The 17,008-nt window shown below is 43.1% G+C and overlaps 1 protein-coding gene across 1 annotated transcript in view; it reads left to right on the plus strand.

The window, feature by feature from the left end:
- The window catches only part of ATG10 (autophagy related 10), a 201,797-nt gene that overhangs the window by 119,520 nt on the left and 65,269 nt on the right, over nt 1–17,008 (plus strand). Inside the window, exon 3 of the mRNA XM_038765759.1 lies at nt 25–163. Coding sequence (XP_038621687.1) covers nt 25–163 — 139 coding nt within the window. The remainder of the gene's footprint in view (nt 1–24; nt 164–17,008) is intronic.

Consider the following 17,008-nt stretch of genomic DNA (forward strand, 5'->3'; position numbering starts at 1 on the left):
TCTCCCTTTGTGTTTTTGGTTTAGGAAGTCCTGGAAATACCCCCAGATGATTCTCAAGTGGCTGGGATTGCTGCAGCATCAGAAGTGATTCGCTATGAATATCATGTCGTATACTCCTGCAGCTATCAAGCACCCGTGCTTTACTTTAGGGCAAGCTTTTTAGGTAAGACCGGAGAGAGAGAGAAAGAGAGAGAGAGAGAGAGAGAGAGAGAGCGCACATGCACATTCATTCATCATATTCAGGCAGGAAAAAAATGTTTTGAGAAGATTGATTTGGTCAAAAATTAGTATCGTTGCATCTAAAGGGATTGGAAAGGAGGAAAAGGTGGGCCGGGTTATACCAGTGAATTTTCTCGTCTTCAGATAGAGTGAACATCAGGACTTTTGAGTAGATGATATCATCCCAGCCTGAAGAAGCCTGATCTTTAGACTCCTGGCATCGTGCCTGTGGTTGACTAAGCCTCATGGCGATTTTTCTTTTTTCTTCTTTAAACAAGTAGAAACAATTTAAAGCTGCATTGCTTAAGCCCAACTTTGCAGTAAAAGTAATCAGTTTGCTTTAGGTTTCTTTCACCATCAAACAGCTCCACAAGACTCAGAAATCCCAAAAAACAACAATACGTGATTTTTATCACAGATTTCAAGGGCTTGTTTACGGGTACGTTCAAACCCTGTTCCAGTATCTTCCAAGTTTCCCTCTCTGCCCCACCTTCATCCTGTTATCTACCTTTCTGGTGGCCTTGTTTGTGCCCAGTGACCTCTGCTGCCACTTTGTCTCTTGTCCTCCTGCCAGGAAGGTGGGACAAACACGCCGCCTCTTCCAAAGCCTCTGCCAATAAGGCTTATTTAATCAGCGGCCAAGGAGTGTTTGGGCTGCATTTCAGTTGTCTTCACCCCTCTTCGCTTCTTGGTGTCCATAAAGCATCTGGCTGAGGGAGTGGGGCATTTCTCATGGTCTCTTCCCAACCGGTAGCATCGGCAAGAAGCTGCCTTTTCCACCAGCCTCTAACTTTCTCTCGGCGGCCGAGAAATCCAAATGTAGCCAGTGATATTTTATTTTTAATTAAAAAGTAGCTTAAGCTGCTATGAATGTGTGTTCGGTAAATTTAATCACTTGCTGCCTTATATTGCTTAGTGGTCTCCAATTTTGCAGTGTTGGCATTTTAACAAGCATTTAGGATTTAAAACCCACAAACAAATTCTCATAGGTTCCCTGGTGAGAAGATTTTAATCTGAGGTGCAGTTCCTAAGAAATGACAATTTGGGGTAAATTTCCAGTGTGGGATGTGGGGATTTGAGGACCCGGTAATAGTTCACTAATTCATGCACTCTGGGCTGCAAATTTACTCTTCTGATTATTGCAAGCATTTAAAGCAGGCAATTGATAGAGAAGCAGCGTGGCTCAGTGGAAAGAGCACGGGCTTTGGAGTCAGAGGTCGTGGGTTCAAATCCCGGCTCCATCACTTGTCAGCTGTGTGACTTTGGGCAAGTCACATAACTTCTCTGGGCCTCAGTTACCTCATCTGTAAAATGGGGATTAAGACTGTAAGCCCCACGTGGGACAACCTGATCACCTTGTAACCTCCCCAGCACTTAGAACAGTGCTTTGCACATAGCACTTTAAATGCCATCAATTATACTTGGTCAGAAGGTTGAAGAAACTTCCAGTGGGTACATGGAGCTGTTTTGAATTGGGAAGGTGGAAAGAGATGAGTTTATGTGTGGTGGAGAAAAATGGTAATTTCTCGGTTTTAGACGTACTTGCTGTAAACCAAACCGTCATTCGGGAGCACGTTGCTGCTGCAGGTAGAGGAAATAGGACACTGTTTCCACAGTACTGTACTTTCATATAATTAGCATTCACCATAAGCAGTTAATCACCAGAGAAGAGCTCCCAGAGACAAAACAAGTTGTTTAGCTTGTCAGCATCAGGGAATCGGAGGTGTTGAAACATGACTGCTTGGAGCTGGAAGTGGGGATTGCAGGATCTTGTGGCCGATCTCACGCACATAATCCTGGCCTTTATGTGCCAACAGCTCCCCTTACAGTAGCAGAACAGTAATTGTTCCTACAAGGACGGTTAGATTTTGAAATGGGATTTTTGCCCTTCCCAAGAACCTTTAGCCATGAAAAGGAATGTGTTTTTCCATCTCCTAGCAAAGAAGCGGCTTCTTGGTCCCCTAGTCTGTCCTTTCAGAATAGCTTTTATTTTTCCATTAAGAGTGAAGACCCAAATAAGTGTGTCTACCTTCGGTGGAAATACTTTTTAAATAAATCCTGCCTAGCACAGAATGATTATTAGGAATTTTTCATTCATTTTATTAATTTCCTAATATTTAGTTAGCATTTGGCAGCGTGTTTTGCAGCAGTTGCGAAGCAGCATGGCCTGTTGGCGAGAGCACGGGCTATGGAGTCAGAGGATGTGGGTTCTAATTCTGGCTCTGCCACTTGTCTGCTGTGTGACCTTGGGCAAGTCACTTAATTTATCTGGACCTCAGTTACCTCATCTGTAAAATAGGGATTAAGACTGGGAGCCCCATTTGGGACAGGGACTGTGTCCATCCTGATTATCTTGTATCTAGAGAAGCAGCGTGGCTCAGTGGAAAGAGCGCAGGCTTTGGAGTCAGAGGTCGTGGGTTCAAATCCCAGCTCCGCCAATTGTCAGCTGTGTGACTTTGGGCAAGTCACTTCACTTCTCTGGACCTCAGTTCCCTCATCTGTAAAATGGGGATGAAGACTGTGAGCCCCCCGTGGGACAACCTGATCACCTTGCAACCTCCCCAGCACTTAGAACAGTGCTTTGCACATAGTAAGCACTTAATAAATGCCATTATTATTATTATCTACCCTAGTAGTGGTTAGAACAGCGCTTAGTGCATAGCACTAAATGCTTAACAGATACCGTAATTATTATTATTATTATTCTTTTGAATTGAAGTTTCCTAGATTATGTTTTGGAGAAATGTACTTAGCTAACCTTTTAGTAAATATAGACCACATTTCCTCTTCACTCTCTGCTCTTTCTCACTTGAATGTAAACATGAAATGTGTTCTCAGATTCTACTTCCAACTTGCACTAGAGTGGTCATTTTTTTTTTTCTTCATTCCCCTCTCCCTGCTCTCTACTAGCTATTCACCACTGTTGACTTTATCTATTTCCTGAACAAGTAAGGGTGAGGGTGGCGGGAATAACCTTCTCTGAGATGCCTTTCGCATTAGGCGTGTAAATGGTTGCCAAGTAGTGGTCTCTAGGGCAGTGGCCAACATTCCTTTCCCAATTCTTCTTCCTCTCATCCCAGCTCGAGAGCTTTCTGTGCCCAGCGTCTTAGAGAGTTTAAACTTGGAACATCAATATTGCTGTCAAGCCTCTGGTTTCATTTTTCAGCTGCTTAAAAAAAAAGCAACTGGTTAAAACTTAAATCTGTGGGATGTTTCTTGCTTCTAAGAATTATGATATTTTTGTAATGTTCTTATTTGTGCCAAACACTGTACTGAGCTTTGGGGTAGATACAAGATAATCAGGTTGGACACGGTCCTTCTCCCACATGGGTAGGAAGGAGTAGGATTCAATCCCCATTTTGCAGATGAGGGAACTGAGTGAGGCACAGAGAAGTAAAGTGACTTGCCCAGGGTCATACAACTGACAAGTGGCAGAGCCAGGATTAGGAACAAGGTCCTCCAACTTCCAGGCCTGTCATCTTTCCATCAGGCCACACTGCTAATGTAATTAACACTCTTCAGGCCCATTTGCAATGTGGACATTTTGCCAATCTGCTGTTAGGTTTCTCCCTTGGAAAAAAAGGACTATCTCCGTTGAGGGGTGGGTTGATGGTTTCCTTGCATTTTAATTCTGTAAGTAAGACAGAGAGCATTCTTTGTGACTATCGAGCATAGCTCATCGCTCAGCCAGTTGTATCCTCATAGAATAGGAGTGTAAAACTTTTCTTCTTCGTATCGGGACTTAATATTCTGCCTCTCTGTTGATTCCATCTCTGGCTGAGCCCGGAATTGAAAATTGAATCCAGATACCAGTATTTCACATGGTTGGCTGGCCCTTTTCTTGGAGCCCTGGGGGAGAGATGGAAAGTAACAACCATAGGCATGGTCGGGAAGGGGAGGGGAAGCAAAACCTACAAAATCATGAATGGTCAGACTGAAGAGAAATTCAAGGATGCCTTCAAAATCAAGGCATCCAAGAGGCAGAGAAGGATTAAGACAGAGAAAGAGGCCTTTGGGAGTCATCTAAATAGTTTGAGTCGAAGTAAGATCAGTAAAATGAAAGGTAAAGGTTGGAGGGAAAAATAAAATTATACTGGTCATGATAGAAAGGAGCATGGGAGGAAGAGGAGGACAACAGAGGAGCTGAATGATAAAGAACAATGTAAGCTTGAAGTAAAAATTTTTGGAAAGGCGGAGGAGTCAGAGGAGGGGAAGGAATAATGAAGTACTAGAGAAGTATGTAGATGGGAGTGTCAAGGTCAAGGAAACAAGGGTGGAATTGCAGGTAAAGAAGTGGAAGGAAGGTTAGCAGCAGAAATTAATGAAGATTGAAAAATGAGTGAGAGGAACTAGGGAAATTGGAGCCAACTTGTTCCTGTTTGGGTTAAGGTTCTTTTTGTGTTTTGGGGTTTTTTTTGATAGGTAGATGGAACAGTAAAGAGTTTCAGGAGAAAGTTGTCATTTTTAATATAGTTCAACATAACTGAATTGTGAGTGAAAAGGCAGAAATTAGTTCAGTCCTTTTAAAAAAAGTTAAGATAAAATAGCTTCCAGGGAAGTTTGATCATGGATGTTGGAGGGTAAAGAAAAATTTCAGTGATTTAGATTGAGTTTAAATTTGAGTGGTATGTGATTATGTAGAATACCACTTTAAGTTGTTTCCTGTGTGCCAATAATATTTTTGCAAATAAAGGAATCTAGCCAAAGATGTACTAATGGAATGGAGCATGAATTTGGAAGATAGAATGAAGATTTAGGAGATTATGATGAAATCTGAAGAGCAAACAGTCAAAGATATCAAAAAAATAACAAGAAATGATTTGGTCACAGTACAGAACACATACAAGTTGGGAGGACTGGATAAATGTGGGGAAAATAAGGCAACTATGTTCTGACCATTTCTGGAAAATGAACATTTATGAAGCCAAGGGAATTGGAGAGATTCCAGAATACTGGATAGTAACAGTGTACTGGATTAGAAGGAAGAAGCATTTTAGTGTAGGGCTAGGAAAGTAAACAGGAAATGTTCTAAAGAACTGGAAAATAATAAACGGGGAGGAAGAAGCTACCACATTCTTCTACAAACTGTTCTTTCCTGGTAAAGCACAACAAAGTCAACATACAACAGAGAGACTCTAATAGAGGGAATCATAGGGCTGAAAGGGATTAGCAGTCACTAGATCTTCTGCTCCTAAGCCCTTCCCAGACAAATGAGCCTGTGTAATTTCCCACATATTGTCTCTTCTGCTGAAGTGTGAACTCCCTGAGAGTTGGGAGCATGTCTACTCACTCTCTTGTACTCTCTCAAGCTCTTTGTTCTTCAGAGACTAAGCACTCAGTTAAGTACAGTTGATAGGCTTAAATGCTTGGATATTTTTTGTGAACCAAATAGTACAGGCTGAGATTATTCCAAGGTTGTTGAGTAGCTAATTCAGAGGGTAGTCACCTATACCGTACACTCCCAAGTGCTTATTACAGTGCTTTGCACATAGTAGGTGCTCAATACAATGACTGAATGAATTAATAAACCTTAAAATTCACTTGGGACAGTGTTAAGTCGTCATCAGCAGCAGCATAAGCCTCTGTCAAGGTGGATATCATGCCTCGGTGCTGATTTCTGGTGTCTTTATATGGCGCAGTGAAGCACAGTAAGAGAAAATGTGGCTTCCGTGTGCTTGAAGTGATGTTGGGTTTTACTGGTAAAATATCTACAGCGGTTATTGGATTCTTGGAAACTAATAGGCCCTGAGAAATATAATTTAGACAACTACCCATTTTGAATAACATGTAGATTACTTGACTAGTGGTTTATTATTCAATTGAGAGCTTTTATACGAAAATAGAAAATTAAATGATTCTTGTGATTTTCATACTTGCTAAAAATGACACGTTATCTTTGCTGTATTCTTCATCCCCTGCCCCCCGTAATTCCTCGGGCTCTCATGAGGTGCTTAGCAATTGCAGCCTTAACAGTGTTCTCCGCTGCCCACCACGATATGCTTAGCACTACCAAGAATGTCTGTGGGTAACTGAAAATTAATGGAGTTCTTACTGTAACACAAACAGATTTGCATTTTTATAGTCATAGTGTTTTACAAACATTAACTACATGGATGGAGAGAAGAAATGAAAATTGTTGATTCTCTCTCTTTTTTTAATGGTATTTGTTAGAGGCTTGCTATGTGCCCAGGCACTGTAGTAAGCACTGGAGTAGATACAAGCTAATCAGGTTGGGCATAATCCCTGTACCCCATAGGGATCACAATCTTAATCCAATTTTATGTATTAATAATAGTAATAATAAATACATTAATTAATTAATTCAATCGTATTTATTGAGTGCTTACTGTGTGCAGAGCAGTGTACTAAGTGCTTGGGAAGTACAAGTTGGCAACATATAGAGACGGTCCCTACCCAACAGTGGGCTCACCGTCTAGAAGGGAGAGACAGACAACAAAACAAAACATGTTAACAAAATAAAATGAATAGAATAAATATGTACAAGTAAAATAAATAGAGTAATAAATATGTACAAACATATATACATATATACAGGTGCTGTGGTGAGGGGAAGGAGGTAAGGCAGGGGGGATGGGGAGGGGGATGAAGAGATGAGGGGGCACCCGGCTATGAACCGGGGACCTCTTGATGGCATTTGTTAAGCGCTTACTATGTGCAAAGCACTGTTCTAGGCACTGGGGGGGATACAAGGTGATCAGGTTGTCCCACATGGGGCTCACAGTCTTAATCCCCATTTTACAGATGAGGTAACTGAGGCACAGAGAAGTGAAGCGACTTGCCCAAAGTCACCCAGCTGACAAGTGGTGGAGCCGGGATTAGAACCCATTCATTCATTCATTCAATCGTATTTATTGAGCGCTTACTACGTGCAAAGCACTGTTCTAAGCGCTGGGGGGAAACAAGGGGATCAGGTTGTCCCATGTGGGGCTCACAGTCTTCATCCCCATTTTACAGATGAGGTCACTGAGGCTCAGAGAAGTGAAGTGACTTGCCCAAGGTCACACAGCAGACATGTGGCGGAGCCAGGATTCGAACCCATGACCTCTGACTCCCAAGCCCGGGCTCTTTCCACTGAACCACGCTGCTTCTCACATTAGGTAACTGAAGCACAGAGAAGTGACTTGCCCAAGGTCACACCGACAAGTAGCAGAGTCCGGATTAGAACCCAGGTCCTTCTGACTCCCAAGCCTGTGCTGTGTCAATCAATCAATCAATCGTATTTATTGAGCGCTTACTGTGTGCAGAGCACTGCACTAAGCGCTTGGGAAGTACAAGTCGGCAACATATAGAGACGGTCCCTACCCAGCAGTGGGCTCACAGTCTAGAAGAGGCTTCTTTTTCTCAGTAGAACATTTCACTTGGGAATTTGAAATATTTTAAAGCTATGTATTCCGAAGGGAGCTTCTTCACAACTGGAAGTGCTCTGCCTTAATGTATGCCGAGCAGATGGGCCACTGACTGATTCACGTGAGTATTTCCATGACTTTGGATAAGCAGTGGCCAGCTACTGCTGCGGCTTTGAGTACTACGGTTCTCAATATACCCAGAGAAAATACAGTCAGGGCTCGATTCACGTGAGTATCTCCGTGACTCTGGTTAAGCCGTGGCCAGCTACTGCTGCGGCTTTGGGTGCTATGGTTCTCAATATACCCAGAGAAAATACAGTCAGGGCTCAACCAGCGTGGCTCATCATCATCATCAATCGTATTTATTGAGCGCTTACTATGTGCAGAGCACTGTACTAAGCACTTGGGAAGTACAAATTGGCAACATATAGAGACAGTCCCTACCCAACAGTGGGCTCACAGTCTAAAAGATAATGATGGCATTTGTTAAGCGCTTACTATGTGCCAAGCACTGTTCTAAGCGCTGGGGGGGATACAAGGTGATCAAGTTGTCCCACGTGGGGCTCCCAGTCTTCATCCCCATTTTTACAGATGAGGTAACTGAGGCTCAGAGAAGTTAGGTGACTGGCCCAAGGTCACACAGCAGAATTGTGGTGGAGCTGGGACTCGAACCCCTGACCCCTGACTCCAAAGCCTGGGCTCTTTCCACTGAGCCACGCAGAAAGAGCCCAGGATTTGGAGTCAGAGGTCATGAGTTCAAATCCCGGCTCTGCTAGTTGTCAGCTGTGTGACCTTGGGCAAGTCACTTAGCTTCTCTGGGCCTCAGTTCCCTCATCTGTAAAATGGGGGGTGAAGACTGTGAGCCCCCCTTGGGACAACCTGATTGCTTTGTAGCCTCCCCTTCCAGACTGTGAGCCCACTGTTGGGTAGGGACCGTCTCTATATGTTGCCAACTTGTACTTCCCAGGCACTTAGTACAGTGCTCTGCACACAGTAAGTGCTCAATAAATACGATTGATTGATTAGAACAGTGCTTGCACATAGTAAGTGCTTAATAAATGCCATCATTATTATTATTATTATTATTATTATTAACCCAAAGCCACCACCACTGTCTCTGCCATTGCCACAGAGAACACATTGGTGTGGCCACCCCGCTGCCTTTTTGCCCAGTGGGACAGTAGCTAGATCCTGAAGCTGTTGACCTTTCAACCCTTCCATCCTTAGTGTGACAGGAAGAGAGAAAAAGAGGGAGGGAGGGGAGGAGGAAGAGAGGGAAAGAGTCTTCCCTGATCCTTTCCACTAGCCTGGTTTAAGGGTAGGATGTCACACTCTCAGAGTTACCAGGGAATTGATGGTTTTCATACCCTTCTTCATGCATCCAGGGTGCCCTGCTATACTCCCCACCCCATCATTCATTCATTCATTCAATCATATTTATTGAGCGCTTACTGTGTGCAGAGCACTGTGCTAAGCGCTTGGGAAGTACAAATCGGCAACATATAAAGATGATCCCTTCCCAACAACGGGATCACTGAGGTACCTGGTACGCACCCCTCGTTTGATTGGGTTAGAAGTTGGGGGATGTCGAGATCTTGAAGCCGCCACCATCACCACTGCTGCCCCTCTGAATTGTGTCCCCTCTGCTTTCCAATGCTGGAGGAGGTGATGAGTAGGTAGGAAGGCATTTAACAAGGCCCTACAGTTAAGCCTATGTTTGGCTTTCAAGTTACTGGGTATTTTTATGATATTTGTTAAGCACTTACTATGTGCCAGGCACTGTACTGAGTACTGGGGTACATACAACCTAATCAGGTTGGATACGGTCCCTGAACTGCATAGGCCTAACAGTCATAATCCCCATTTTACAGATGACGTAACTGAGGCACAGTGAAGTGAAGTGACTTGACCAAAGTTACACAACAGAGAAGTGGTGGAGCCGGAATTAGAACCCAGATCCCTCAGACTCCCAAACCCAGGCTTTATCCACTAGGTCATGCTGCTTTTTGTTTTCATGCCTTTTGCATACTGGTTCTTCCTCCACAACATTTCCCAGCTCCACCCCAGAAGCAGTGTGGCTCAATGGGAGCATGGGCTTTGGAGTCAGAGGTCATGGGTTCGAGTCCCGGCTCCACCACATCAATCAATCAATCGTATTTATTGAGCGCTTACTGTGTGCAGAGCACTGTACTAAGCACTTGGGAAGTACAAGTTGGCAACCTATAGAGACGGTCCCTACCCAACAGTGGGCACCGCATGTCTGCCATGTGACCTTGGGCAAGTCACTTAACTTCTCGGAACCTCAGTTACCTCATCTGCAAAATGGGGATGAAGACTGTGAGCCCCACGTGGGACAACCTCATCACCTTTTGTCCCCCCCAGCGCTTAGAACAGTGCTTTGCACGTAGTAAGCGCTTAACAAATGCCATCATTATTATTATTCAACCAAAGGCCATCACTCTGGATCAAATTATTGTCAGATTATGATTCATTCATTCATTCATTCAATCGTATTTATTGAGCGCTTACTGTATGCAGAGCACTGTACTAAGTGCTTGGGAAGTACAAGTTGGCAACATATAAAGACGGTCCCTACCCAAAAACGGGCTCACAGTCTAGAAGGAGGAGACATACAACAAAACAAAACATGTAGACAGGTGTCAAAGTCGTCAGAACAAATAGAATTAAAGCTATATGCACAAATGCCACATAATTTGGATTATTTTATGAACCCCCTCACTAGTCTCCCACTCTCCAGCTCCTTTCAGTTTATACTACACGCTGCTACACAAATCATCTTAAAACATTATTCAACACACATCTCTCCATTCCTTTAAAAGCTGCCCTGGCTATCAGTTTCTCTCATCGTGGAGCAGAAACACCTTACCATTGGCTTCAAGGCTCTTGTGTTGCTGACTTGTACTTCCCAAGCGTTTAGTACAGTGCTCTGCACACAGTAAGCGCTCAATAAATACGACTGATTGATTGATTCAACAGCCGTCTTCTCCAACTACTCCCCAGCCCGTACTTTTGGCTCCTCTCCAGCCACTTACTATCTGTACCTTGCCTTCAGCTTTCCTCCCCCGATTCCTTGTTTACGCCATTTCCCTTGCCTGGAATTCCCTGCCACTTCAAATTCACTCGGATGCAGCTTACCGTATTGTCAAGTCCATTTTCAAGTCCCGTCTCCTTCAAGAAACCAGCTCTGATAGATTCCCCGAACCCTAGGTCACTGCAACACAGCAGCCATTCTTAGCACTTATAATAATAGTGGTATTTGTTCATTCATTCATTCAATCATATTTATTGAGCGCTTACTGTGTGCAGAGCACTGTACTAATCAATCAATCAATCGTATTTATTGAGCGCTTACTATGTGCAGAGCACTGTACTAAGCGCTTGGGAAGTACAAATTGGCATCACATAGAGACAGTCCCTACCCAACAGTGGGCTCACAGTCTAAAAGGGGGAGACAGAGAACAGAACCAAACATACCAACAGAATAAAATAAGTAGGATAGAAATGTACAAGTAAAATAAATAAATAAATAAATAAATAGAGTAATAAATATGTACAACCATATATACATATATACAGGTGCTGTGGGGAAGGGAAGGAGGTAAGACGGGGGGATGGAGAGGGGGACGAGGGGGAGAGGAAAGAAGGGGCTCAGTCTGGGAAGGCCTCCTGGAGGAGGTGAGCTCTCAGCAGGGCCTTGAAGGGAGGAAGAGAGCTAGCTTGGCGGATGGGCAGAGGGAGGGCATTCCAGGCCCGGGGGAGGATGTGGGCCCGGGGTCGATGGCGGGACAGGCGAGAGCGAGGTACAGTGAGGAGATTAGCGGCGGAGGAGCGGAGGGTGCGTGCTGGGCAGTAGAAGGAGAGAAGGGAGGTGAGGTAGGAGGGGGCGAGGTGATGGACAGCCTTGAAGCCCAGGGTGAGGAGTTTCTGCCTGATGCGCAGATTGATCGGTAGCCATTGGAGGTTTTTGAGGAGGGGAGTAATATGTCCAGAGCGTTTCTGGACAAAGATAATCCGGGCAGCAGCATGAAGTATGGATTGAAGTGGAGAGAGACACGAGGATGGGAGATCAGAGAGAAGGCTAGTGCAGTAGTCCAGACGGGATAGGATGAGAGCTTGAATGAGCAGGGTAGCAGTTTGGATGGAGAGGAAAGGGCGGATCTTGGCAATGTTGCGGAGCTGAGACCGGCAGGTTTTGGTGACGGTTTGGATGTGAGGGGTGAATGAGAGAGCGGAGTCGAGGATGACACCAAGGTTGCGGGCTTATGAGACGGGAAGGATGGTAGTGCCGTCAACAGAGATGGGAAAGTCAGGGAGAGGACAAGGTTTGGGAGGGAAGACGAGGAGCTCAGTCTTCGACATGTTGAGCTTTAGGTGGCGGGCGGACATCCAGATGGAGATGTCCTGAAGGCAGGAGGAGATGCGAGCCTGGAGGGAGGGGGAGAGAGCAGGGGCAGAGATGTAGATCTGGGTGTCATCAGCGTAGAGATGATAGTTGAAGCCGTGGGAGCGAATGAGGTCACCAAGGGAGTGAGTGTAGATTGAGAACAGAAGGGGACCAAGCACTGAACCTTGGGGAACCCCCACAGTAAGAGGATGGGAGGGGGAAGTCCAAGTTGGCAACATATAGGGATGGTCCCTACCCAACAGCGGGCTCACAGTCTAGAAGGGGGAGACAGACAACAAAACAAAACATATTAACAAAATAAAATAAATAGAATACGTTTGTACAAATAAAATAAATAAATAAATAGAGTAATAAATATGTACAAACATATATACATATATACAGGTGCTGTGGGGAGGGGAAGGAGGTAAGGCAGGGGGGATGGGGAGGGGGAAAGTAAGTGCTTATTATGTGCTAGGCACTATACAAAGCGCTGGGGTGGATGCAAGCATATGCAAGCATTATGTACTGCGCCCATCTTTAGCACATAAATTCACTTGCACACTGAGTTGTTCATTTCATTCATTGTATCCTTATGTTCGTATCCTTGTGTAATAATAATAATAATTATGGTATTTGTTAAGTGCTTACTTATACTAAGCGTTGGGGTGGATACAAGTAAATAGGATTGGACACAGTCCCTGTCCCATGTCAGGCTCAACAGTCTCAATCCTCATTCTACAGATGAGGTAACTGAGGCACGTAGAAGTTAAGTGACTTACTTGTACCGATATTTATACTTGTACTACAATCTGCTCTACCACTGGGGAAGATGATGACTATTTTCAGAGTTTAAATAATGAAAAATATGGTACCAAGTCTGAGATCCTGAGAATTCTTTCTTGGTTGAAGTCATTTATTTGTGATATGAGCCAATACGAATGATTAAACAGACTTGTAGTGCATCTCTGTTCACTCTGATTTTCCCGAATACTACATCCAGTTGCATAAAGTGGTTAGAAAGGTGATACATGCGTATTCCCTTCCCCACAGCACCTGTATATATGTACATATGGTTGTACATATTTATTACTCTATTTATTTATTTCACTTGTACATTTCTATCCTATTTATTTTATCTTGTTGGTATGTTTGGTTCTGTTCTCTGTGTCCCCCTTTTAGACTGTGAGCCCACTGTTGGGTAGGGACTGTCTCTATGTGTTGCCAATTTGTACTTCCCAAGCGCTTAGTACAGTGCTCTGCACATAGTAAGCGCTCAATAAATACGATTGATTGATTGATTGATTGATACCTGATTCATGGGCAATTCACATATAACCAGACAGTGTGGTCTATTCTCAGGCAATTTCTAACCTTTTGTTTTGCTTTGTCTTCTCTAGGTTTGTTTTTTCCTCTTTCTACCATTGTTCACCCAGATCTTTGTACCAGAGGTGTAGGTAAAGATGGATTGGGAGGGAAGAGAGCCACCTAATTCTCATTCTGGCAGTCTTTCTGCTGACCCTTGCTCAAAATTCCACTGAGGTCACTTTTTATTCCCATTGTGAGAGAGACTGGAGGTAATCCAGAGAAGAACAAAGGCTGGTGAAAGGAGCAGGGGGCATTTAATCTAGAGAAAAGAAAGAGGCAACTAATAGCTGCTTTCTAGTCTCTATCGCCACAAAAGACACAACTAGACAAGATGGACTTAAGTTGTAGCTAGAAAAACTTAGTTTAGACCTAAAGAAGAACCTCCTGAAACAAAGAATGGTTAAACTCTGAAATAAGAAACCTAGAGCTATCAGGTAATCTCCATTTCAGCACCCCTGAAATAAGATAAAGAAATAAGATAAGGTGAAGATAAAGAACCTTATCCAAATAAGATAAAGAACCTTCTGCCTTGCATGGTGCAGGGATGGACCAGGATTGGAGAATTCATTTCTGAATCTCAGGTGCAATGTCAATCTTGTGTTTTTATCTCAGATACATTTGAAAGCTACATAAAAATCTACACAATCATAGTGCTTCAGATTGGCTTTCCATAAAAGGGCTTTTAATATGGATATGTCTAAAGGACATAAATACTGACCAATCTAAGTGATAGAGAAGATAGCAAAGGACTCTTGCAAAGAAATATTTGTATCTAAAACTGTATTGATTTTCTGCCCTTGTTTGAAAATATTCACACTCACAAATGAAGAGTGAACAAATTTGGCTAAAAATCGAAATTCTTTGATGCCATCATCCAGTTATAATTTGAATATGTAGGTGGCTGTTAGCCCTTTAATTCTCAATTTCCCACCACTTTGAAGATGTATGGTGCTTGTCATAGGGGCAGAATTTGGCTCAAAGTCTGTAAATGTGTTCAGAAAAGAATATAACACGGGGACTGAAAGGCAGCTTGTTTTTAACTTGTATCTAAACATGACATTCAAATGTTAATTGGATGAATAAATCTTGTTCATTTTACAGACATGAAAATGTCAATGGAATAAAACTATTTATCACAAGATAATGGTCTCCTGCTGCCCGATAAATGCCAAGATGAAGATACGTATTGAAAATGTATCAAAATATTCTATCGCTATTTATTGAAAATAAAGGTTGAGGAAAAGTTCAGCTTTTCATTACCAAAGTGAAAAACATTGTTCCTATGACATCATTCTGTTAGAACATCATAAGCATTATGTGTGGAAATATCAACAAATCCTAAAGAATACAGTTTTGTGGTCCGGTGCTTAAACTTTGCCATTATCAAAATGCTGAAGGAAGCATATTATTGGCATTTAAGGCAGTTGAATAGTTCTTTTGTATTCATTTTTAGTGAATAGCCCTCTGCTGTTATAATGACCAGTATTTCGGTATGCCTTTACAGTAGGGTGACATTTTTACTTTGCATAGGTGAACACTTTTTTTATTTAAATTATTCCCTTGAGTGGACTTCTACATTTCTGAGGACCGGGATCCTTTCTCCTCCTGCCTCCTGTCAGTCTACCTGTCCCCCCCATCCCAAGTCTCTGTCCCCACCCCCCACCCAAAGGGATGGGTCCTTCCTACTTCCTTTTCACATTATAATTTCCACTTTCCCTTTAGTTTCTTCTCACTCCTGTCAGAGGGCCTCATCCTCTTTCACCTCTAAGCCTTCTTCTTTATCCCATGGAGCTCTTTCCTCTATAGGCTTCCATGCCTCTCTGAGCTTCTTTCCCTTTGTTGCCCCTCAATTCCATATTCCTTTTCAATCAATCGATCAATCAATCGTATTTATTGAGCACTTACTGTGTGCAGAGCACTGTACTAAGTGCTTGGGAAGTACAAGTACTTTTCCTTTCTCTGCCTGTATCTGTGTGTGGAAGGGGGAGAGGAGAGAAAAGGTTGGAATGGGTTGAATGTGGGTGTAATGTCTACAAGGTGTTTGAATGGGTGGGCTGTCTGTGTGCGTGAGTGAGACTGCAGGCGTTTATCATGTCTGAAATGAGTGTAAGTCTGTGTCTGAGCAGATGTTGGAGTTGAGGGTTGGAGTCTGCATGTATGGGTCTCTATTGGTGCTGGGGTGTGTGTGTCGTGCAGCAGAAAGCACAACACTTTCTTGACTATAAAGAAATAATAAATCAGTGATTGCTTTGAGCTTGGGTTTACTCTAACTGGCCAAATACTCCAGTAGTCAAAATACACTCATCTTGGAATCCCAGTGGAGTCATCGCTTGTGGATTCTGAGGCACATTCACTTGTTTGCCTCCTTTCTCTCCTACTGCAATCTTAGTAACTAGAGAAAGGAGAGGAGGGGAAGGGACTTAATGCAGTGTAGCCTATTGGAAAGAGCAGGGGCCTGGGAGTGAGAGGACCTGCATTCTGATCTTGGCTGTGTCACTTGCCTGCTGTGGGAGCTTGGGCAAGTCACTTAACTTTTCTTTGCCTCAGTTTTCTCTTCTCTAAAATGATTATTAAATGGGGATTAAATTACAGTCTCTAGACTGTAAACTCACTGTGGGCAGTGCTCTGCACATAGTAAGCGCTCAATAAATATGATTGATTGATTGATTGGGCAGGGAAAGTGTCTACCAACTCTGTTGCATTGTACGTTCACAAGTGCTTAGTACAGTACTCTGCACACAGTAAGTGCCCAGTAAATACCATTGATTGATTAAATCCTATTCCCTCCTATTTAGACAGTGAACCCCATGTGAGACAGGGACTATGCCCACCCTGATTACCTTGTATCTGCTCTTGTACTTAGTAAAGGGCTTGGCACATAATAAATGCTTAATAAATACCATATATTATCATTATACTTCTAGGACCTGAAGAATCAAAAGAAGGTACCTACTGTAGACTGCTTCTAGTTTCAGTCTCTGAAAACTGGATGTCTTCAAAACAATCACACTGCGAAGAGTCTCTGTGATATGACCCACCTACGTGGGGATGCGGTTTTCAAAAAAGGATAGACTTCTGGCCACAAAGAGTGGGCCCGGGAGAAGCATTATGGTTGTGCCTTGACCTAAGCTTTTCAAATCAGGCAACATCCAGTTTCCTCCCTTGCTTTTTCTCTCTAATCTCTCCAACTTCTTCAAACTTCTTTAGGATGTAGCCAATGACCAGCATTTCATGTTGCCTATGAAGTAAGGGTGGTCAAGACAGAGCATTTTATTTTGACTGTTACCAGGTGTATGTTTAAAAACTGTTTTAAAAAATGTTTTGGACTTCAGAATAACCAGAAAGAGGTCCAAATGGTCTATTGCTATTTATTGAAAATGTAGGATGAATAGATCTTAGAACAGTGCTTTGCACATAGTAAGTGCTTATTTCCTCCCCCCTCCATCCCCCTGCCTTACCTCCTTCCCTTCCCCACAGCACCTGTATATATGTATATATGTTTATACGTATTTATTACTCTATTTTTTTATTTTACTTGTACATATTTATTCTACTTATTTTATTTTGTTAATATGTTTTGTTTTTTTCTCTGTCTCCCCCTTCTAGACTGTGAGCCCACTGTTGGGTAGGGACCATCTCTATATGTTGC

Source organism: Tachyglossus aculeatus, chromosome 23 (genome assembly GCF_015852505.1).
Source record: "Tachyglossus aculeatus isolate mTacAcu1 chromosome 23, mTacAcu1.pri, whole genome shotgun sequence".
Classification (NCBI taxonomy): Eukaryota; Metazoa; Chordata; class Mammalia; order Monotremata; family Tachyglossidae; genus Tachyglossus; species Tachyglossus aculeatus.